The following is a 25,537-nucleotide window of genomic DNA, read 5'->3' on the forward strand; positions in this document are numbered from 1 at the left end:
GGCAAGTTTTTGGTTGTGTTGTTTTGTTTTATTTTTCTTCCCTTTTTGATCCCTGTTGGGAGGATCTTCGTGTTTGAAATTTCAAATTTTCCAATGTATGTGTTTTACTTATGTCTGTGTTTGCTTAATGCTGCTCTTTCTTCCCTTTGACATTTTCTTTTCCTCTCGCAAATTTGAACTTGCTTCAGTTTGGGACAGCTAGGGCAAAACAAATCGCCGCAAATAAAATTATAACAAGAAGAGCAAAGTCTGTGAATGATCCTTTGCTGTTTCCTGTGTCGTTCCAGTCTCATTAATCAGTGCTGGTGCTGTGGAGGCTTGTGGTGTGTTATGTCGCCAGCACAGCAGCTTCTCCGTCCCTTTCCCCCACCCCCTGTGTGCCTACACAGTGGGGAAAACTAGAGAGGGAAGCCATCAATCTTTCCTGTCACAAATGTCAGCAGTGATTCTCCTGTCGACTTCCTGCTCTCTCTGTCATGCCCACCACCTGTGTTTAGAATTAGCTCTGATGCTGCGGATCTCACTTGGCTCTTCACCTGTTCTGCCCCGACTAAATAGCTGTTAAAATAAAGCAGAGCAGCTAAATACTATAGCATGTGAATGTTAACCACCACTGTGGGTTGTGGGGTGATTTCTGTTGCAGCTGCTATTGTAATACTCTCATAATTTTCTGCAGCAATGTAGGTTTTGAGTCTGAAATCTCTTGCTTGTGTTTCAGCCCAAAGGTGAGCTTGTGAGCAGGACTTCTTTTTTAATTTAGAGATGAAAATATTTATTAGATATATTGCAGATAGAGGCATAAGCCTATCTCCCATCAGTTAGCTTGCTGGGATAGAATCATGAATGAAGTCCAAAGAAATTAGTTACTTTGAAGCTTTGTCCTTACCTTCAGTCACTCAAAAGATATAATTAGCAAAAGACTCTTTGAGATTTGATTTTTATATATCTATATTTGGCTAGTGCAACTTTTGAAAATATGTCTGTCTCTCCCATCACTGGGTAGATTGAGAAGCTGAATGCACTGCCTTTGTACCTCTAGGGCAGGATTAATGTGGTCATTTTATGGTTTGTTGTGTTAAATAATAGGTCTTAACTGGACTGTAACCAGACAAATTTTTATGTATGCTTTTATGTAATTGTATAACATTCCTATACCCAATTAAAAGGAGAAAGCAATGCTGAGAATTGTCTATTGGCAGCTTTCTTCTACTTCCTTGAATGGGTGCTAGGTTTTTCTGTTTTTAAAACCCAGAAAGAGATGAAAGCTTAGGCATAAAGTTTCCTTATAACTGTAGCTTGTCTGCTGTCATTTCAAGTGTGTGGCAATATTTATGTGGAGTTATAAAGAAGAGAGGTTCTGAAAACTTGAGTCTTGTGAATGCTTTCACTTGATTTTATTTGAGTAACTCTTGTGAAGTAGAGGAACTCTGTAATCGCTGATTTACTACATACTTGAGGAGCAGTTTTCTGCTAATTGTACCAGGCAAATACATGTATTCAACAGGTAAATACTTGTGTTCAACAGTCACAGAATTTATAGTGCTGAACATGAAATCTATAATCCAGATACCGAGAATTGGTTGTGGTGTGGGATGTTTTCATCTATGTGGATATTTTCTTATTTGTAGCAACTTTGGTGCATCTTCCAGTTCTGGCACATTTATCTCATGAAAGGGAATGTGAATGTGCTTTTGACTTCTGAATTGAGGCCTTGACAGTTGTAGCTCTCCTTACTACCAGTGTGGCATACTGAGAAAAGCTCTTCTTTGGTCCAAGAGGAAAGCACTGGATTTTGGAAGCTATCATCTTTTCCAGTATACTCTTTTGCATTGAAGATGGGTATGGCCATACTGCAGGATTTCAGATAAGACTTTAGCCATCCTACTCTGGGGCAAGAAGGTAATGATTATTCCTGATGGTTTGAGAGCATTTGGATATTGACAGTTTTTCGGTGTAAGGAGCAGCAGTTGTTTATCTCATTGCAAAAAGGGAGGTTAGGTAAGATAACACCTGAATCTTAATAGGTTTTGGATCAAGCTTTGTTTGGTAATGCAGCTGAGAAATGCACTGTGGTGTTTGGAACTGCCATGCAAAAGTCTAATCGAGAGATAAAAAATAGACGTTAAATCATCTGTCAGTTACTACACTCTTAATAGGAATGAAGATTAACATGAAGCACTGCTGGTGTAGGTGCACACACCACACAGAGTTAAACATACGAACAGCAGGCTCACACTGTGCTTGCTACAGATGTCTGAATGAGTGAGTGCCTGTGGGCTGGAGCTGCATGTCTTGTGGCTTTCACTCTGCTCCATTGGGAAGTCTTCACTCCTTTTGTTTTTATCCTTTTCCAACTCCAGTACTTTCAAGCACACAGCTCCCATCCCCTGACCTAACAGCTTCATTGAAGTGCATTCCAGCCCCATGATTTCATGGTACGAGGCAGAACTCCCCTGCCACGCTGCTATGCTGCCCGCTGCTTCTCATGGAGTGAACAAACAGGGAACATAAACTCTCTCCAAAGGAGCAATGTTCTCTGTATATTTTTAGTGCGAGAAATCCAAGATTCATTTGAGGGTGTTTTGTGTAGGCTTTTTTTAATATAGACTTCTGCTAACACAATGGAATATTTCATGCCACCCTATTTGCTGTAACTTGTCATGCTTTATGTTGTTAAATTGAATCAAAGGAGTTAAAGATGAAAGAGTTCTAGTCAACTGGTCCCTCAGCTGGGAGCCAGTGTGGGTCCTTTGTAATGTATTTGTTAGTGCTTTACTCAGGTTCAGCATAGCTCAGTTTTCATTATTGGATTTACTTGTTTCTGCAAATTCCGTACTTTAGGTTAAGTAATTGCTGAGCTTAGACTCAGTATAATACTGCTACTGTTTGTTTCTCATGTTTAACTTGCTATTTATTGCCCTTATACTGAACAACCCTTTTATAAGTAGTTGTTTACCATTCGAACATACAGAGCACCATTAAAGATGTCATGCTTGCCTTCACAGGTATTCTCTTTACTGGATAGACAGAGAACTTTTTTCTCTCTTTATATGAAACTGTGTCCATTTTATGTTGTACTTGGGTGTTTTCTTTTCAACATAGAGTGTATCACCAGATGCTAACTTATGTAGTATTACAACAAATCTACTTTTCATTAGCTCATTGTGAGCCTTTGAATATTCGGAGTTAGTACAGTATTTGCATGTACAGGTTATGTTAAGAGACTGATGTCTTGGATTTTCTCGGTGAAAGATGTTCTCAAACTATTTAAGTGTCACTTTTGCATTTTTATGTATTGAGTGTATTATACTTAACTTCGGGGACATCCAATATGTTCATAGTGGCATAATGTACAAACTGGATGGTGATCTTGGAAGAGAAAAGGCAGATAAAGGCAGATAACATGTTATGGGAAGCATATGAAGCAGGGAACTGCAGCTGCTGCATGACTTGGGGACTGACAAGGTTTCTAGACAGAGCTGTTCTCCACAGAGTCGGGGTGTTCAGCTCTTTTTGGGTCATGGTATTGACACATGTGCTGATCTCTGCTGACTGCACATAAATTCCTGCTTTCTGGTATAACAGGCAGTTACCCCAAGGGGTAGAGCTGCTTCTGCACTGAAGTAGCTCTAGCTTCAGGGTCCCAGGGAAAAGAAGGAATAACATCAAGAGCCATTTCAGGTGATGCTGTCTTTGACTAGGCTGCACTTGAAAGATGTGAAGGTTTCTGCACCATGCTTTAACTTGGTCATCCTAGCATACTTTACCTGATGCACATCCACAGTGGATTTCTAGCACATTATGAAGTTTCTTAGCTTTTCTAACTGTGCAGGTAGGAAACATTTTATACAAAGTCACTGGAGTCAAGGCAGTAATAGCTTCATTAGTAATAATAGTAATAACAGTAATAACCTCACCATATGGCATTCTCTGTGCCTTCTGACTGTCTTGATACACCATGGAAGAACTCTTTTGGGAAGCAAGGGGTGGAAAGCACAAGTGGAGGAAGAAGAGGATACAGGAGGGATGAAACTGTCCAATAAGGAGATGGGGAGTAGGGCTGTGAAAAGTGTAGCCTGTGAAAAGAGTGTGGTTAAACAGGCATATAAATGGACACTGGAAAGCAAGCAGCACTATGGGGAGAAATAACTGTGGGAAGGAGTATCAGGATTTGTACTGAGTAAGGGGAGACAGGAAGATGAGGTTATGTGCTCTGATAAATAACCGGCTGTTCTGGGGTCCCTTTAGGGGCAGAACAGCATCTTAGGGATCATCTATTTATAGCCTAATTTTCTTCTTGATTTCTTATTTTCTTGGTGAAGAGCAGGAATATGGGAAGCAAAAGACAAATGTTATACCTGTAAAGTACCTGTTGCATTGCCTAGCAACTGCTCTAAGCCCATAGTAATAGAAGTACAGCTCTGAAGCCAAGTGTATTCCAAGTTACCCAAGTTTCTGCAAGACTTCACTTATTTATATACGTTGGAATGCTGTATGCCTCCTTCTGTAGGTGAGCACCTGGCCCTTCTCAGTGTTAAGAAGAAGCTGTCTGCAGTCCTTAGGCCAGATAGTAGCTTAGTGGGAGGTGAGTGGGTTCTGTGAGTGGTGAGAAATGCTCTGATGTAGGTTCCCAGGAAAACAAGCAATCAAATGAGATTGATTAACATAATTCCATTTTTGTGTAGTGGAGAAAAGAGGCATATATGGTCAAGGACTGGAGCAGAAGGACTGGAAGTTGGAATTGCTGTTGGAGGAAATGGTGTGCTTTTCATTGCAGTGACTACCTTGCAGCTCCTGTGCTGGAGGTTCTCCAAGAGCACTTAGAAACTGACTCAACAATATACTAAAAGTCAAGAAGATATTTGGGATGGGGTGAAGGGGTTACCACCAAGACTTAAATGTGTAGTCATTTATGTGAGCAGGAGAAATTAGCATGGCAGCTAGCCCAAACCTGCTCTTGCCTGTCAGCACAAACATTTAAAACGTTGGATAACAAAATTGTCATGATCTGAAAAACAGGCTTACTTTGAAAGCAGAAAATTTTTCAGCAAATTTTGAAGGAAATAGGCAAGGCTTTTCTGAAGTATAGATCGTGTTTAAAAAAAAAAGTTCCTATTCTGCTTGGAAACACTTTCTCATTAATTTTTCTTGAGTCTGAGTCAAAATTAATTTAGTCAGTTTGAAGTCCTTTTTTTAATAGTTAAAAATAATGGTACTTGGCCTTGACTTTTACTGCCGTTTTGTGTGGTTTAATACTTGTATGACTTTTTTTTCTCCCACACACATTTGTAGAAGATTCACAGAAAAGAAAACAGACTACATCAGTAAGTAAATTCTCCCTGCTAAGTTATAGATGTTGCTCATAAAATTTAGCAGGAAAAAAATCACGCAGCCACAGGCATAATGAAATTGATGTTCCTGTCGCACAACAGCCTCTGAGGTTTGTATTGTGCAGCTTTGTGACTTGGACTCCTTGCTGAAGTTTTGGGGGACCCTCATTTGTAAGTCAAGCAGTCTTGCATGCTCCTACAACTTGGCATGTAACAAGCATTTACACATAAAACATTGCTGAGCTACTTCTGAATATGGTGGAATTCTTTGGAAAGGTCGGGGAGGTAATTGATCATTTGCTGACAGCTTGGGACTCTGAGAAAATGGTCAGATGGAGGACTGGGATGCAGGAAAACAAACTTTCTAAGATGGTAACTGTCACACAGCCAAGCTATACATGTTTCAAGCTTTTTAATCTTTGCTCACAGTCTCAGCTTCTTAGTCGTTTTTTTCCGTTTCTCTGTGAACTCTCTTCAGATGTTGACATTTTACTGATCCTGATGCATGGACAGTATTCCAGGTGTGATCTTGAGCTATAGCAGTATTTCTTTGTAGAGCCCTTTTAAAAACTCTACTGCTGCCAGGATAGGTAGTTTCAGAACTCTGATGATCTCTTTCATTATTCTTTAACCTGTAGGTCAAGGACTAGATTTCTTTCAGGAACCGCTCAAAATGTTCTCTGCAGCTAGAAAAATAAGATTTCAGCATTCATGGGAGTTAAGATGGCAATCTACTGGGACATTGCATGAGTTTATAACAAAAATGTTTGAATTTCTCTACACTGTGATCCTAAGTTTCTATATCAGAATGGATATAGAAACTGAAATGCAGGTATAGAAACTATAGCGGATATAGAAACTAAAGAGAAACATACAACTTCAATGCAAAAGAGGCTGAAAGAATCTACTGCTTGGTTTTTGAGATCTACTTTTCACCAATCCTGTCTACATCTGTAGTTTTTTGCATATGCAGTCTGACAACTTAAAATTATGGTAGTTGTCAGTCTCTCTGCAGTAACAGAGTATTTTAAATGACTTACTGCAATTATCAATCCTGAGGTAATTTATACATTAATACACTGAGAAGACACAGACATAAATGAGGCTTTTTTAATGACTTTTAAATATAAAAGAATCTGTCCCAAAAAAGGCGTGTGTTAATTTTACCAATGCTTTGCCACAGAATATGGTCGTGGATCGGATTTTCTCTGGTATCCAGCCAACTGGGACACCTCATCTGGGTAACTACCTTGGAGCCATTCAGAACTGGGTGAATCTGCAGGAAGAGTACAGCTCAGTGCTGTACAGCATTATGGACATGCACTCTCTCACCATGCCCAAGGAGCCAGCTGTCCTGCGCCAGAACATACTGGACACCACTGCTGCCATCCTTGCCTGTGGTATTGACCCAAAGAAGTGTTTCCTGTTCCGACAGTCACTGGTTAGTGCTTTCCACGCTTGTTAATGAATGAGCATCTTTGTGTTGGTGGTCCTAGAAAAATCAGCAGTGTTGGACTTTAAACTTATCCTTTGCTGTGATTTTGAAGTGCCTGAAATCATGACTGAAAAGTCCGCACTGTAAATTTCTGAAGCAGAGCTAGGTGTTTGTGCAGGTTGTGAGTAAAATACTGAAAAGACCTGTTAGGAGACCATTAATTTAGCTCTGTAAGTCTCACTTTAGTCGCAAAAGGTTAACTCATAAATGCATAAATGTAGTCTGTGTATCCATAAAAACATGTAAAACATGTTTCTGTGGTTTTGAATCAGCTCTTGTCACTTATTCTGCCAGCTGTACAGTATCTCCAACAAGTGATTGATATGGTAAGTTTTGTATCAGTTCCACCATGATTATCAGGGGGTTACCTCTTAGGGATTTTTTTCCCCCCTTCTTTGGCCATAACCTGCTTTTCATATGTACCTTTTACCATGTGATCTTATAATTCATATGTGAACTATTTGGATCTCTTGACCATCCCAAGGAGTACTGGGCTTACCATCCTACTTGGCATATGTCACCCTAGTCTATCACATGCTGTATTTTCATGGAACACAGCTTAATTTTTTACTCAATTAACTTTCTGTTACTGACTCTTAACTGGCAAACTTCTGTAATTTCCCACAGAGACAGATGTGTCATAGCTTCTGCTCGTGAGAAGACGTCCTTAAATGGATGTCCAACTTGCAGCAGGACTGCAAAGGTGGTGTGCACAGTCTCTGAAATTTATCAGTGTAAGATGAAATGGTATTACATTCCTCCTTTGAACATGGTTCTTCACAGGCAGAGTTTTCTGTGGTTATCAAACTGCAAATGGCAATCATAGCTCCATGTCCCTGGTGGATAATAAAAATATGAAGACAGATATACTTCCTGCTTCACTTTTCCTCAGTATTAAAAAAAAAATTCTAAATATGTTAGCTCAGAATTTTAATGAAGATATGTTTAAATTAATTTTTTTTTTTTTTCAAATCCAATTAGCATTTTAAATAAGTTACCAGCTTGGGTTTTAATTTGGCTCTCTGACTTAGCTTCGTCATTGAGGCTGACATTAACTGGAATAATCTCAAGGTGAGTTACAAGCCAGTGATTCAGTAAAAACTAGTCTGAAGGTTTGGGTTTTTTTCTTGCTTTCAGGCAACTGAACAATTAAATTAGTTCCAACACAGGATCATTGACTAGATGTACTCATCGTAGAGTAGAGATGATTTGCAGGTTATGGTTAGAGGGGAATAAAATCAAGGTTTATAAAACTGCAAGTGAAATGGAGAAAATAGGGAACAATTGTTTTATCCACTGAAGAATGTGAACTGACAAGTATCAAAACAAGATAACACCTGATAGATTCAACACAAGCAAAACAATGCTGCATTTTGTGAAACTCATGATCAGTGTACAGAACCCCTTGTCACAGGATGCATTGCATGCTGAAATGTGTATGAATTCAGAGAAAGAGTCAACAAATTAATCTAAAAAATCATTTGGGGACTGTTTCATTTCTGAGATTCCACCTCTGCAGGAAGTGCTGAAATCACAGATGGGAGAGTATCCGTGCTTTTCTGTACTTAGATTCTTTCTGTTGTTGTTGTTGTTGATTGCTGTCAGAGGTGGATATTTGATCAGTTCCAGTATTGTTTTTTGTATATTCCTACAAGTCTAAGAGCTAAATTAGTGCCGTTCCAGGTCTTGCTAAAGCCAACACACAGACTTCCCTTGAAGACAACAGATTATCAGTGAGGATCTTTACCTTGCAGGCAGCCACAGAAAGCATGTTGTATCTTTCACAATATCATAATGCAGAGACTGAGTCTTTGAGTCCCCAAAGAGAAAGTATCAGACTCAGAAAATGATGAGAGGACAGGACTGTATGTGATGCATCTCCTGTACGGTGATGTTTCTACCAGTACAGGCAACAACCAATGAAAACCTTACATAGTTAGACTTCAACCTGTTCAGCTTTATCTTCCACCAGATATGATTCTGGTTTATCTTATAGTGGTTAGGCTGGCCTCTGCTAAATAGACTACCTTTATGTATTAATTTTTCCATGTGACTTTATCTGTCCAGCTTTAATGGTGGTTCTTATTTAATCTAAACCATTAGATTAAATGTGTGGACCGTGTCTAATGTCTTGAACCATATTCTTACCAACACTTATCACACATGTATCAGTACAACTTTCCAAACTGACTGATTCTAGCATATTTTTGAAAGCTCATCGTCACACTGCAATCAGAAGAACTACTATAGTTGTTTGTGAATCCAGACTGTTTCAATACTGGTTCAGGCTGAAGTGGTTTGTTAGCTTCCGAAAACCAAGTCTATTCAAGCTGTATGTAGTGGTCAGGTACACCCAGAGATGCACTATGGTCTGTTCATTTACATCAGCAGGACCAGATGTTTCTCTGGAAGCAATTAAAAGGAATATCTGCATGTAGCTCGTGATGCGAGGAAAGGAGACAGGAACCTTGCTAATGTGATTATTGTTTTAGTGTGATAATGAAATAGTATGTTATGGAATGTCATAATATCGAGATGATTGTTCCTAAAAATGTAAGTGTAAGATGGATTGCAGTTATTGCTCATCAACAAAGTTTATTGCTTGATTTTGATTGGTAATTGCTCAGTTTTCAAAAAAATGAGCTGGCCTCTCCTTTTCAGCCACTCTAGCAGTCTCCAAGGGTGGTCTAAAAAACCACACTTCTGTTTACAAACATTTGGCTGAGGTGTAAAGCAAAGTAACCAAAACTGATTGTATACTGAAATAGGTTGTATTTCCAGAGGTCATCAGGAAAGCAGTGAAAATGCAGCTGCAAATACAGAACTGGTTTAGGTATTTGATTATGGGCAAAGTAGTTTTATTGAATAACAGATCAAACTGATAAATGAGAGAATTCTCAGTAGATTAGTGTGCTATAATTATTGTTTTATTTTGAGTTCTATCTGGAAAATTACAAAACCTGTAGATCACAGAAATGCTACTGCAATTACTTCTGATTAACATTTCTATTCTTCTTTTTTAAACAAACATCATGCAAAAAAATTATTATTACCTAAGAACTTTTAGTTTTAATCACCTAAACCCACTACAACTAATCACTATTAGTACCCTGATTCTGTAGCAGTAAAGGCAGAATGAAATTCCTGCACTGCAAAAGTATGCTAGTAATGGTAAGCCCCAGTGAGAGACTGCTCATGCAGTCACTAATGTGACGCTAACGCTGCTTGTCCTCTCACTTTCTTTGGATTACTCTGGGCAAGAGTGGTCTAGAGTTGCTGAAAAGGGTTTTCTTTGTTGTTGTTTATTTGTTTGTTTGGCTTACTCTTTCTGTACTTTGCTGCATATGTTGCTTCTCTGGAATATGTTTGCCATATGTGAAAAAAATATTGCTACTTTGTTTCCCAAAAGGCATGTGCATTTGGCAAGGGTTTTGCTGTCAGTAGGTTTTTGTTTACAGGAAAGTTTATGTAGATTAAATCTCTAATCCAGAGCTATCTGAAATACCTGACTCCAGAGTTTTCCCACATTTTATCGTCCTTTCCAATACAAGCAAGAGATAAAAACCTGGACAATATTAATCACAGATTTCTGGGGGAAACTGTGGTGAAAACAGATACCTCTCACGTTATACTAGATCCAAAAGGTGCTGCTATGGTAAGGATACAGGTGAAGTTGACTTGGGGTGCCAGAACTGATTTGAGTGATGTCCTTGCCTTGCAACTGAACTGAAATAAAAGTGAGAGAAATTTTGCATAAACTGATTTTTACTGTATTGTTTAGAGGGCACAGGGCCTATGTTCTTGTGTATTGGGTAAATCACAGCCAAATTAGCTAAATGGAAAGTGCTAGTTTCATGAAAATTATTTTTATATGCTTCAGAATTTACCATTTGTAGATTATATTTTTCTATAGCATGTATAAACAGTAAGTTAATGGCTGGCTGTGTATTTGTCTCGCTAAATTGCAGTTCCCCAAATACCTCCCATACTTCAATTGTCATAAACAAACTTGAACCCGAGCTTAGGGAAGTAATGGATACAAAGAATAAGTGATGATAACTGGAAAATATTTAGAAGCAAGAAGGATGATGATGAATAATTAGAGTAGTGTTTGGAACCACATTGTCTGTGAAGGGTTATAAACAAGCACATTTAATTAGAGTATCTAGGAAAACACAATTGTGGAATATGTTGGACAGTAGAATGGCCTCCCAGTGAGAGAAGCTCTTTCATTACAGATTGTTTAATTATATTTTCTTAAGGAGAAAGGCAAGTTATAGAAAAGTGACAATTTCAGTAAGAATAAAAATAAGTGCCTATTTCAAAATTATACATTTTTATTTGGAGTACATCTGCAAAATATATGAAACCCTCTTTGCTCTTAGAGGAAATAATGTCAAGATATGCTTTAAGTGGCTGCCTTTGCCTACTAGGCATAAAAAAGAAGTAACAGAATAATAACTTAGGCAACGTATCATGAGAATGTTAGAAGAAAGAGAAAATATATTCCTTAAATTGTGCCATAAATGATAAAAGCTGTAGCAGTCATCTTTCATAAAACTTAGAATGTTTTATTAAAAACAAAAAGAACTATAGGGTGTGGGGGAGGGGGAAATAAGAAAGACAGGATGCAATCTACACACATGGTAAACTTATATGGTGTAAGCCATTTTCTCTGGTTCCTGGTGGGTACAATACACATTTCAGTTTTTACCCATGACCATCTTGTATCTCATCTGTTTCACAGTTAAAACAATTTTAGAAACTTGATTTTGCTTTTATGTGGTCTCAGACTGTTCTTCCTGTCCATCTACCTATTGTAGTAGACACATGCTAAATGTCCCGAGAGAAACTAAAATTCCATCAGAGTTGATTCAGCAGGCAGTGGTTGATATGCTGCAAGAACTCTTCTCTGAGGAGTCCTGTGAGTTTCTGGACAACGTAACATTCAGTTTCTGGGCGGAAAATTGCAGTTTGCAGCCTTCTGGATAGGGTGATTTATTTTCTGAGTATAATCAGCTGCAGTGTTCTTGCAGTGTGCAAGCAAATTGAAGCAGTAACTCTGGGAGGTGGGAATTTGCCAATTTGTCTTAGCCTTAACTCCAAAAGCCAAGAAACAACAATATAAATGTGTGCACTGTTTCACTGCTGTTATTTTCCAGAAATATCCATCTGCTTTGTTTTGTGGGCAAAGTTTGAATGGATTCACGCTACTTCTAGTCCAATTTTCAGAGGGGCTGAAAAGCTTCCATTGCATCATAGCTTATAAATTCATTAAAGTACATTAATTTAGCATGGTCCATTGAAAACTTCCTGTCATAAGAGGAAGTATGTGACTGTTTAATTTAGCAAATTATTCTGCTTCTCTTATTCCTCTATTTTCTCCCTGTTAGGAGTGGACTAAACATAACTAGAGCTCAGTAGGAAAAAAAGTCATGGTTCACTAGGATTTGGGGTTTTTTTCTTTCTTTCTTCCTTAATTTACCTGGTTTATCTCATACTATTTTGTAGCTGTTATACGTTTTTCTCTTCACCAGACTTCTGGACAAACCAAACTAATTAGTCAGACAGTATTGAAGGTTAGACTAGGAGAATGTTTCTGAAACTAAGTTAATTTCATAATGAATAAAGGAGGGGAGAGGGTGCTCCAGCCACATTACTGTGCTCTGTCAGGGTTTATAACCAGTAAAACTTGATTCCAGTAGGAGTATTCTTGGTCAGGCTCTTCAGAAAGGAGAGACAGATCTTACTTCTGTAGGTTTTAGCCAAAAATAAACAAGTGACTAAAATGTTCAAAGGTAAAGGTGAAAGCTGTAAATACTGACAGATTTACCAAATATAACTAGATAACCACCCCCAGTTCAATACATTGCTTAACATGTTCTTCAAATCAAATGTTGCCTTTGTGACCTTGAACTTATTCCAACCACTCTTGAATTATTTCTTTGAACAGGAATTCAGGATACTGCATCAAATTTTCTATCATAAGAGTACCTCACTGCATGTTCAGTTGCCGTGTGCATTTGATTCAAGAGCAGTCTATTTTTGTCTTGTTTATGGCTCTTATTCTCTCTAGCTGTATAGTACTTAGTAACGTATGTCTGTATCTTGAACATATTGCTTGCAACCTGAGGCATTAATAAAATCTTACCTCTTATTAAAAAAAAAAAAAAAAGTGAGCAGCATCTGCTTTTAAAAAAAGGTCTCTTGAATTTTTTGCAAGCGCTAATTGGTACTTCTAGAAGAGACAAAAGTCGTAAAAAAGGTTTAATTTCTTTTTAAATTTAGGACACTTCCTCTTCTCTGTTCAAATTTCTTTTAGTACCCAGCTATCCAAATTACCTCCCCAGACCACTTTGTCCTCTACACTGTCAAAGTAAAATCTTTGAAATTTACTGCCCATTTAAAATATAGCCCATAATGAGGTTACAGTGTCGAGGGGGAAGCTGCTTCCATATAATAGAGGTACAGCAAATTTGCAGTGCCTTGCAGACAAGGGTGATAAGTTGCAACTTGAAGAAGTTCATCTTGACAATGAAACACTGCATCTCTTTTTGCAGGAAGCCACTCCAGCTGCCAACACACAGCTTTGTATTGTAACCTCAGAAAGCTGAGGTCCAGTGTTGCTGATTTAGCTGCTTTCAGATCTGCTTAGAGTATCCATGCCTCTACCACTCTTGTTCTTGAATCCCATTGCTTGCTGTCCTCCTCAGCTGTATGTCTCAGCGTGAGAAGTCATCTAGAAGTATTTGGACTAAAAGTAACTATTGGTTTTCCATGTGTATATCATCAGCTATGGCTGTGGCCAGGGAATATCAACAATAATTTGGTAGGGAATAGCTAGGATCACGGACAAAATAATATATCTGCAGGGAGAAGCCCTGAGATTGTACTTCAGCATATAATGCTCCAGAGATGATCCAAGAGATGATCCAATTGTGATCTGAGTTTAATAACTTCAAATGGCCACACAAGTGAATAATTAAGAAACTATTTATCTTCAAAGAGGGAGCAGCAGGGCACTCAGCCAGGTGAAGAAACAGAAATGTTCTTGCCTTTTAGATAACCGCTCATTATCGTTTGTAACTAGTCACCTCTGTTAAATAATTGTGCTTTAAAAAAATAAGAGGAATCTGACCATGCAGACTTGGGCTTGTCAGGCTACAAGGAAAGAATGTAAGTAGTTTGACATACAGGTCAAACACACTATTGAGCTGAATCACAATGCAGGAAAAAAGGTCTTGGAGTCATCATTGGCATTTCTATAAATTTATGGATCTGGATTTCATAGAATATTCTGAGTTGGAAGAGACCCACAAGGATCATCGAGTCTTACTCTTAAGGGAATGGCCCATACAGGGATTGAATGCACAACCTTGGTGTTATCTGAAATCATTGTCTCAGCACAAATTATTTTCAAAAATACCAACAGTATGTCATCATCACCGTATTACCAGAAAGGGTTTTGAGAATAAGACAGAAAAGATGTTTTGTAACTGTACAAAACCTTAGTGTGCCCATTTTTTGAATGTTGGGTAAAGCTTTACTGTCTACATCTCCAGAAGGAACTAGTGAATTAGATATGATACAAAGAAGAGGAATTAACGCAAGAGGAAATAGAGTACCTGCCTTCAAAGGAAAAATTCAGAAGTCAGGGATGCTTCAGTTTGAAGAGAAGGAGGCTGAGGTGTATATGTAATTAAGGTTTACAAAATCAGAAAAACACTGAATAAGCTGGATGTGGAATTGTTCACTAAACTGTGCAATACAAGAAACAGGTGCCATTCAAAAGTAGTAAACAAAGATAGATAAATTAGCGGCTGCATCAAGGTGTTTCTTTACACATCAGGTTTAAGGCTCTGGAGGTTATTGATAGATGTGGTTGTGAAGTGGGCAGTATCAGCCAGTTCAGAAGGGGATTAGACGCGTTCATGGGGAGCCTGAATACCAACAGGACTGGGCCAGGGATAATACCTTTGGATATTCCCTAGTACAACAATTATGGGTGCTGGAGAAGTATGAGGGGAAGATACTGTAGGAAGCAGTAGGCTCATGTGTTCGAACTAAATGCCATCTCTTGTTGCTTCTCCTGGAAACAGAGCACTGGGCTACAGCTACCTCTGTTGCACTTTGTTGTACAATATTACTTCTTACATTCTTGTGTTTTAGTTGTTTAATGAAGACGTTTGCTCAGAGTTTTAAATGGACTTACGGCAAGAAGCTGATCAAGTTTGTCTGAGAGAATGGCTTCTTCCTATCGCGATCCACTGGTATTGCTCAGTGAAAGGAAGAGTAGATTGAGCCTTTATTTTACTGGTGTCGTGTACATCTTCATGTCTTCCAGTTTCTTTGTATGCAGATTTATCCAATTTATTCCAAGTGATAGAATACTGTAGCTAAATGAGTAACATTTGAGCTGATGCACAGTGACCAACCAAATGCAGCAATTACCTGCCCCTCTTGCCAAGTAAAACACAGTAGCTTAAACCCTGATTTAGTCTGACAAATGATTTGTGGTTTAATCCTAGTACCTCCTGATTCACACACCAACATACAGTCACTTACTGCAATTTGGATGATGAATGTTAACTCATTAGGCTCCAGTACTGAATTTTTTTCCAACTGAAATCACTACCCTTCAGTGCACTTTTATATATTTTCTCCCCCTTTTATCAGGCTTTTCCCTCACAATATTAATGCTTTAGTCTTACTTAGGAAAAGACTGTGTGTGTTTGAGGATTAGACATGAGTATAACTTGGTAGGACCCAGAACTGTGTATTCGACTCAACAAATGCTGTTTAGATCACTTGGTGTTTTGGTAACTGATGTAATGTCAAATCCGCTGATCCACTGAAACTCACGTGCAGTCTTGGCTGTGGAAGCAAAGTCTTACAGAGCTGAATCAATGACTGCATAGCTTTTGAAGAGAGTCCTTGTCAACACAAGTGCAACAGAGCACCATCTCCTCTCTATCCGTGACTAGAAGAAAGAAATGAGAAACTGCTTTGAACCAGATGGTGATTCCTTCTAAATGAAGTAGGAGTCTTGACCTTAGTATTTTCTATAAAGTTCAATTTACTCTTTGTACCTTGCAGAGGATATATTTGGTGCATCTTACTGCACTTCGTCTTGTGTGCAGAAGATTGTAGGTCAAATAAGCATGAGGGAATTACAAAAAATAAAACTGTAGGAAAGGCAGAAAGAAGGGAAAGAGAATCAACCATATATGTTTCTCTAACCACTGAGCTGTTTTCTTAAGATCAGATACCTCTACACAACATTGGTGACCAAAATAGTCCAGTGACTGCTAGCTAGGAAATTACTATATTTAAAATGTAACAACAATTAATAATGCTAGTAATTCTTACTTGCTAACAAACACTTTTTACTGCCTTCCATCTGGGTTGTTATATCACGTTGCAAGCACGAAGCTTTGGACATCCCTGAGACAGTGAGCATGCTCTTAAACATTCAAACCTGCCAATATTGAAAAGAGTGAATCAAACATGTAAGCAAAGGAGCAGAACATAGGTCACTTTTTTCTTTTGATGATTATTGTCGATATAGCTAACTAACAACGGACAGAATGACAGGAAAGAAGTTAAAGAATATGCGTCAGCAATACTTGCCTCTTTTACTAATCCAGAAATGAATATTTGAAATGCAAAAGCTCAAGAGTGTATGTAAAGAAGCTAAACATGGATTCGTCCAACAGAGGTTGTTGACACAGCACATTTCTTGTCTCAGCCTGTAGAAGATCTTTCTCTTAGCAGAAGGGGGGCAATCACTCTGTCTGATGTCTTTCTGAAACTATTAAAATTTCACTATCACCGCAGTTTCCCCTGAACGTTAAATGAAGAATCTGTTGCATGAGCTTAAGTGGGACCTTTTCTTACCTTTTTTAAACCACCCTTGTAGCAAAGGGTATGAGGAGGCCTGATCCTCCTCTTTCACTTGCAGATCAGTATTAGTTTTAATGGGATTGCAGAACTGAGGGACAAATTAAGCCTCAATTCAGGCTGTCCTGTAGTTTGACTTCTGCTATTATCCCTGTTTTGCAGACAGGTTAGGGTCCTCAGGTGTGGCTAATTACCTTTCTGTGTCTGCTGATCACCAGACTGTCACTGCCACCACCCTTGCCCTATCAGTGTGTTGTCCTGGTCAGGGAGATAACTGTTCCTGCCTTGCTCCTGTCTCTTTGCAGACATGGCTTTGTGGAGCAGCCCAGCTCTTCTTTTTCCCTGGTAGTTAGCTCAGGCTTCTGTGAAGGGCCTGCAGTTAGTTTACTGCCAGACATGCTGCAGTGCAGTATGGCTCAAGCAAGAACTGGGGACAGTCTGGCTTGAGCTTAAACAGGGCTCCTGAAACTATGGGCAGAGGGGATGGCTGAAGGGTGCTGGTGAGGACAGTTAAGGGAAACCAGTGCACTTGGGGCCCTGATGCAGAAGAAATGAAGATTGGGTAACTTATTGGCACTGGAAATGAGAAAAGTGAAGAAGGTTTGTCACTATTAATGTATTACCTAAGAGTGTGGAGAGGCTGTGGCACAGTGGCAGACAGTTGATTAGTTTACATGTGTGTTCAACTCTGCTCTTGCTAAAGCATTTTCTTTCTTATTTAGAATATGAGTGGATAGGATCAAGAATGGTACCTGAGTGTAGGATATTCAATCCTGGCAGTGTCCAAAACTTCCCATTAGCTTGTCACTTGACTTTCCTGAAAAAATAATATTAAAAAATGGTTTTCTGATCCTTTTTATCTTTATTGATTTTGAGAAAATGTGCATATAAATAAAGGAGATTAAAATAGTTTCTGGCTTCATACTTTCAGGTTCCTGAGCATGCAGAACTTGCCTGGATTCTTGGGTGCTTAACCAATGTGCCACGTCTGCTACGTTTGCCCCAGTGGAAGGTATGGACAGTTTTGTAGATTGAAAGGAAATATGTGGAAGTTCAGTAGAATTGTTGTCCTTGAAATACTTGTTATCTGTGAAGTCCCAACTGTATCTTGGTTATCCCTGCCTTCAGTTTAAGTAGTTCTGTAGTCCTGTGGTGGAAGGGGGGGGAAAAGTGTCTTTCTAGGTCTGTTGCTCTCAATGAACATTTTCCTGCTGAAAGCTACAGAATAATATTATTGGCAGAGACTTGCAGAAACAGTACTAAATATGAGGTTGGTTTAGTGTCGTTGAACTGATTTTGCTAGAATATTTGATGTTATTTCAGTAATTTCAATGCCTATTTAATAACGTAAAACTACTGTATGATATTGCAATGGAAACCTTGAGCCTTGACAATTAAGGAATTCTATAAACAGCTTTTCTTTTTCCACTATAAAGAGTTCTGTAGATTTTATGGAAGAGTCTTCAAAAGAGTCATATGTTGGAAGAGGAGTATAGAAATTATAAATATAAAAAATGTGCTGAGTGATAATCTATCTTAAATGTTTGCCTTTACAAGTTTCAAACGTTCATTATTTTAATCTTGGTACTGCATCAGCATGACGGCATTAACAGTTCTTTCATTTAATTTCCTTGTATTTTATTTTGGCATTTAGTAAGCAGAAAAAGCAAAAGGAGAGAGAAGTATCCGAAAAAGGAAAAAAAAAAACCAAACAGCAGCTTAAGAGCAGTTTGGCTTGTAGAGTTCAGAGCAGCCTTAAATACCTCCAGATGTTTTCTTTTTTCCTGTTTTTCTTCTTAATTAAATAAAACCAGTAAACCTTAAATACAGCAACCAGCATTAATGCATGGCCTAGATTAAAGCAAACCTTTTCAAACCTGAGGTTCTCAAGTTAAGCTCTTAAATCCAACTTTGACTGGATTGACTTTCCAAATCTTCAGATAGGTGTTACAGGTGCTAGGCTTTGCAAATTAAGTTCCCTGAACCCTAGGCACTTAGAGATGTAGACAGAATATAGGATCTGTGGGAGAGGGTGAGAAAAATTTGAATATATTTGAACAGTCTTAATGAAATAATTAAGATTTCAAGGGGTTTAGTATATTTAACTATTGCTAAAAGCCAAATGTAGATATGCCATTGCTAGAACATAATTAGTATCTGTAGCCTGACTATTGTGATTTAAATGATCCATATTGTAGAGCACTAAAGGGCTTGAAGACATTAGGTGGATTGTGGGGAGCAGCGTGAACTAATGGAGAGAATGCTGGATTCCGCCTCTGTAGTTATGGGTTCTCCTAGCTGTTGCTGACTGTCCTTGTGACCGTGTGATCACTGTCTTAATTTCTTTTCTGTGAAACACAGGTACTATATACTCTTTATATCTCTATTGTAAAGTGTTTCAAAAATTTATTTCTGAAAACGCTATTTTAAAAGTAGGGTTTATTGATACTAACTGTAATAACCCAGCCTGATTGTTTTGAATTTGAAATCATTTTTATTAATAAGGTTACAAACAGAAAACACAAGGCTCTGTTTTCTTCCCACTAGAATATCAGAACAGTCTAGGGAAATTCATAAATACAGGACATAGAACATATGTATTCATAAGGATTGGATTTTACGTGACACTCTCTTCTCTAGAGTTATGCAATAAGTTACTCAGTAAGTCAGAATTCTAATTAACTAATTAACAAATTGCAGATTTTGATACCATTAGGCAAAAGTGTGATTCCTCTCCGTTTTTCTTTTTCAAACAGATGAAGCGTGCCAGCCAGAATAGCGAAGGAACTGTTGGTTTGTTGACTTACCCTGTGCTTCAAGCAGCAGATATTTTGCTGTACAAGTAAGAGGCAGAATGTGAGCCCATGGGCAATATCTGTTCAGCTACATTAGAATGAATGTTCGTCGGGTCAACATGCTAACTTATTAAGTGGGGGAGCTGGGTGTGATTAGATCAGAAGATTGGAAATGGATGACAGACTCTCAAGTGGCTGGTTGAAATCTAGCCTGACTAAAACGCAACTGATAGGGCTGTAAAGAGAAAAAGCTGGTCACTTGAGAATAATTCTTAGAGAATTACAGCAGATTGATGTTTAATTGTACATATTAATTGTTCACACACATACACATTTTTTTAAGTAGTTACGCTTAATTTTATGCAGTGTACTGTAGAGATACTTAAACTATCTGTATGTAATATACCAGTATTAGTGTGGGATTAGTGTAGTCCAATTCATATTGATGAGATAAGGTGACTGCACCTTGTAGGATCTGGGCTAGTTCAGTTTTCTCTGTGGGGTACTATGTGCTGCAATGGTAATGGGAGACTACAATGGTAATGGGCACTACAGCGTGCCCAAGCCTGTAGCCTAGCTGATAAGAATTGTTGTGACTGGTTGTATTTCATAATATGATTTAAACTGTCTCAATTAGTATATGTTAGAGACAATGCACTATGTATTATTTTTGTGTTCTGAGCATATGTACTTTGTGGCATTGTTCTGAAGGTATGGTGAGAGTATTTGTCGGGACAGAACAGTAGTACAGAACTGTGAGGATGGGGATGTTGTGACAGAGTAACCAAGAGTAGCCAGTTGTTAATTCAGAAAAATGTATCTAGAGAAATTTCATTGTAAGTAACCATAGTAGGGGAAAACAGTACTGTTTAGAAGCCCAGTAGATGGTATTTCTAACTCACCTGAATTTTAACTAAAACTAATGGGAAGCAAGCAAAAGAAAGAATTGGACTATTATAATGGTCTTCTTAGCAATGAGTCACATTTGATTGTCAAGCAGTATCTAAGGGTGAAATTTAGAGAACTTTATCAGAAATCACCTTGTTTTGATTGAGCTCAACTATGTATGTCTCTTCCATCTCTAGTCAGATCATGTAATTTGTATTTCATTAGTAAAGCCAGTGGCTTGTTTGCTATTATATTAGCAGCAGGCTGTCCACACAGAGCACAAAACAAGAAGTGAAAGAAAAAAAATCACTTTGAAAAAATTTGACATAATATATTAAATAATAAATGTTGTAATGTAAAAAAAATACTGTAAGGAACAAGAATTAGGGAGAACTGGAAATACAGGAAGGAAATGGCACCCACGAAGAAGAATTTAGAGCTAGAGGAGGGCGAGAAACAGTACTAACTCAGATGAACCAAGGATCAAACAGATAGGAAAATAAACAGAAAATTATACAGAAAGGAGTTAAAATAGCACCAAAACAAATATATTTTTAAAAAAATCAAGGAAAAAGGCAGATGTATTTATAGAGATAATATGTTTTCTCTTTCGTGGCAAACTTTGTGAATATAGAACCATTTTGGCATATGGAAACATTTCTTTTGACCTGCTTAAAGTATATTGATTATGGTAACTGTTTTCTCTATGTTAGTTATAGGCCACTGTGATTTTCTTCTGGCTACTGTAACTGTTTTTAGGTTGCTTTGCTGACTGTTTGGTGGGGAATAAAGGTGGATAAATTGATTGTTGGATGTCAGCCCAGTAATTCAGAATCGGAAGGAAAGAGTACCGTGTTGAACTGAAATTTTCTGGGAACTTAAAAGATGCATAGTGAACTTCCTTACTCTGGAACATATCCAGGATTCAGAATACCTCACAAGCTTCAGGAAAAAAAAAATCTGCTGGGGGGTGGGAGACTAATCAAAAGCTGGCATGATTTCAAGTCTGCCTCATCTAAAAGAATCATACATTTTTAGCAAGTATGATTAACTGTGGGAAAGAATCGCCGGGGGAAGTAATGGATTCTTCACCTCCTCATGTCCTCTGATGCAGATTGTGTTTTCCTCCAGAAGTGTATTCAAGCCATTGAGTTCAATACAGAAGATCAGATGATCCTTTGAATCTGACAGTTCTAATCTTCTAATGATAACACTTGTGACAACGGAGGCACTGACCCACTTGATATTTATTCAGTGGTGACCCACGAGGAAGAACCACTCTCTTCTTTCCTTCCCTTGGTATATCCTCAGTACTAACTTCTCAACAGTAGCTATGTTTTCCTGAAATTTGACATGACAATGTGCTTGCACTTTACACCTTGCAGACCTTTCTTGCTTTGTTTGCACACTTATAATACGTACTCTTTGATCTCCAAAGAGACAGCAGGAGATACTACAAAAACCTTCTCTGAGCTGAGTTTAGTGAGTTGCTCTTACAGGTTTCTTAGCCATGTATGTTTTCATGAGGGGCTATTTTTGCCCTTGGAGATGTGCTTCAGTTCAGCACAAAATGCAGACTCATCCTAGGATATGGTCGGTTTTGGACCTTATTCCCACAGCACCTATATCTAGCTGGGACTGAATATTTGGCTTCAGTCTGGCCCTCAGTTGTGGCAGAAGCTGTGACAGTCTTGAGTAACATTTCGGCAGAACCAGAGAGCTTTGCTGAGTTTCCTGTATCTGTCTTTTATTAAAAGGTCAACACATGTTCCTGTTGGAGAAGATCAAGTCCTGCACCTGGAACTAGCCCAAGATATAGCACAACATTTCAACAAGAAATATGGAGAATTCTTTCCTGTACCCAAAGCCATTTTAAGTGAGCTGGTCTTGTGTTTTTTTTTTTTCCCTTAACTGCACTTTTAACATTGAAGATGGATTTAAATATTGTGGAAGTAGTTTCAGGGACCAAGAAAAGGGTACAAACTGATGCTAAGGGAGTGGAAAATTAAAAACTGACAACGAGAGACTAGAGGCTGTGAAATTTAACTCCCAAGATAGACATAAGGCTTTACAAATCCCTGGTAGAGGAATGTACGTGACGTCTGGTATTCTAGTCCAGGGGGCCAGATGCACTCTGCTGCTGCCAGTCAGCCTTGCTCTTTGAGGATTGGACTTCGTAAGAGTAGGGTCTCTGCTCCATGTTGCTAGTTCATGAGACAAGGTAAGCAACAAGACCTCTAGAAAGCAGAATTCTCGAGGTCCAAGTGGTAGATATTTACATTAAGCCTACTAAACAACCTGTAGATTTATTGATACAATGCTCAAAAATTTTTAAGGGTGTTTAATATATACTTTTGTATCTCAGTACATGTCTCTTACAGAGCTTAAGACTTTCCAGTTTTGATCTTACACTCAGGGAGACTTATAAGGAAAATCTTCTCAGCCATTTTTGAGCTATAAGGTCATAGGCCGGGGGGTGAGGAGGAGTCAGATGGCACAAATGGCATGTTTGTTAAGAAACGTGAAGAATTGGGCAAGGAAGAAGCATTGCATCTTTGTTGTAAGTAATGTAGAGGAATGCACAGCAAAGACCTTCGCCCCCAAAAGGGCAAGGAGCTCTCACCTTAGAAAAGACAGGCAATAATAAACCTTTCTCAATTTTCAAGCCTCAGTGACAAAAATGGTATTAGACCTAAAGTGGAGCTTAGAGAATACTAGGCATTGCAAACTGCAGTTTCTAATGAGCAACTGAATACTAAGTACTATAAAGAAGAGCTGAGTGTAGCCTATGATGCAGGTGAGACTATTTACCAGTAAATAAAAAGAAGTTTTTAAAAAACAACAAGGACATTTCACCTTGCTCATGAAAAGCATTCCTTCGTAAGTTCACAAGTATATGCAAACCAACAAAATATCCTAGATGAATGGAGAAGTTAGGGAACTATTCAGACTCACTAGCTGTAGGCAATGCAAATACCTGGACTCATTCTGATTTAGAGAAAAGAGACAGACTTCCAAAAGGTGATTCAGAACAGAGCACTTTCTGGGGCAGTCTGAATTTATGTTGGAGAAACTTTTATCATTTCACTGAGTACATAGACCATCTATGAGGAGCATGCAGGTAAATTATTTGGCTGTGTAAGGTGTCTAAAACCAATTGGTGTGAATACTCTCAAGATCAGTGATACTTTATGACCTCCATGAATTATGTTTCTTGGTGTTTGGGTGTATGCTGTTAAAGTACTTTGCAATATTCCCCTAATGCTACTATTCTATTTAATGTACATGCATATATCCTAGGAATTTGTACAGTACCCACACTTTTCTTATCTGAGCAGTGCTTTACCTCTAACAGAGCTGGTTATTGTTCAGTTAGAGAATTTTAATAGCTATCTTTATTGAGATTTAGAAGAATTACCAGGAGATTATGGGTGGAAGAGTTTCTTGAAGTAAGGAGATAAACTCTTCTGGGATTCTTTTTTTACCAGTGGATTTAACCTGTTTCTCCAGTGCTCAGAACCTTTCAGTGAAGTCCATACTCTTCAGGTAACTTGTTCCCAGTGTCAGTAATATAAGGGAGGAGAAATTCTGGGGAGAAATCAGCATGTTAGCCACAGAAAGTATTAGAAGGAGTCCCAGCAGAAGTTTCTGCTTAGTGAGGGTGAGAGAGACGGAGCAGGTTTCAGACAGTTTATAGTAGGAGAAAGATGGCTTTTTAGAAGAACGGAGAGGGCATAAGGACTAAACAGTGCATAAGTGATTGTGCTCACAGCTCATTTTTGAGCAAGGATAAACAGCTTCATCCTGTGTTCTTAGCAAATTTTATAAGAAACCATTGTCTGCATTCATAATTACTCCTTTTTTTTTTCTTTTTTAAGGTACAACAAAGAAAATAAAATCCCTCAGAGATCCAGCAGTGAAGATGTCCAAGTCAGACCCACAGAAGTTAGCTACTGTTAACATAGCAGACAGCCCTGATGAAATAGTGCTGAAGTTCCGCAAAGCTGTGACTGACTTTACCTCTGAGGTGACCTATGACCCAGCTGCTCGCCCTGGTGTCTCCAATCTGGTGTCCATTCATGCTGCAGTAACAGGGCTCAGCATCAAGGAAGTGCTGCACCAAGCCACTGGTCTCGACACTGCTCACTACAAAATGGTGGTAGCAGAGTCAGTTATTCAAAAATTTGCACCTATCAGGAATGAAATCAAGAAACTCCAGGAAGACAAGTCTCACCTGATAAAGGTTTTAGAGGATGGAGCAGAGAAAGCCAAAGAACTGGCTGCCCCCATCTATCAAGAAATAAGAAGACTGGTGGGATTTCAATAGAAGCTACTGAGTAGTTGCAAGGACTTTTGTATCATGGGACAGGTATTTTATTTGTAACAAAATCACTTATTAATTATTAATCATTTTGGTTTGTAACAAAAGCTTTTTTCCCTGGAAGATCCAAGTAGAACATTGAAGGTGATTGCATTAAAAAATGTGCATATTACCAGTGGGACCATCATTAAGCTTGTCTGGATAGTCAAAGAGGGAGGGCAGAAACAATCACAGTTCACAAAGAAATTGTGCAAAAGCAGAATATAAGGTTGCCTCTGTGGAGTTTTTTTGATTTTTCCATTGACCGCTGCAAGAAGCTGAAGTATAGGCAAGGTGATCAGAATCTACCAGAAAGATTTGTAATCCTTTCAAGAACATACTTAGCTGTGTATGTAATCTTGTTACAGATGGACAGTTCATCCCATTGGGGGTTATTCAGCTTTAATATGGTGGTTGAACATGTTTTGGATAACTAGAATAAAAGCAGAGACTTACAAATAAATGCTCAGGGTGATGAAGAGAGAATTTATTGCTTCTCCCTATCATGTCTTCAAATTCAGTGTGACTTTTTTTATCTACGTAGTTGTGCGAAGTGAACCACTCTTTAAAACTCACTGGATACTGTGCTTGATGACTTCTTTTGATAGTCACTCCAAAGAATCCAGAAAGTGGACTTGAATTTCACTTCTGCCACCTGTATCATCCTGCTGGTCGGGTCTAAGGTACTTCAGTGACAAATGGTGTGCTTCAGCTGCTCCTATTCTGCCTGCTGTTCTGTTTAGCAGGGAGCTCCAGGATTTTCAGTTCA

General features: G+C 38.5%; 1 protein-coding gene across 2 annotated transcripts in view; it reads left to right on the plus strand.

The window, feature by feature from the left end:
* The window catches only part of WARS2 (tryptophanyl tRNA synthetase 2, mitochondrial), a 38,437-nt gene extending 13,183 nt beyond the window's left edge, over window positions 1-25,254 (plus strand). For both annotated transcript variants that reach the window (XM_032680426.1, XM_032680428.1), the window contains exons 2-6: window positions 6,514-6,771; window positions 17,657-17,737; window positions 19,482-19,567; window positions 22,166-22,284; window positions 24,287-25,254. In XM_032680426.1, the coding sequence (XP_032536317.1) occupies window positions 6,514-6,771; window positions 17,657-17,737; window positions 19,482-19,567; window positions 22,166-22,284; window positions 24,287-24,735 (993 nt within the window). In that variant the 3' untranslated portion in view covers window positions 24,736-25,254. The remainder of the gene's footprint in view (window positions 1-6,513; window positions 6,772-17,656; window positions 17,738-19,481; window positions 19,568-22,165; window positions 22,285-24,286) is intronic.
* The last annotated feature ends 283 nt before the right edge of the window (window positions 25,255-25,537 follow it).

Source organism: Chiroxiphia lanceolata, chromosome 2 (genome assembly GCF_009829145.1).
Source record: "Chiroxiphia lanceolata isolate bChiLan1 chromosome 2, bChiLan1.pri, whole genome shotgun sequence".
Classification (NCBI taxonomy): domain Eukaryota; kingdom Metazoa; phylum Chordata; class Aves; order Passeriformes; family Pipridae; genus Chiroxiphia; species Chiroxiphia lanceolata.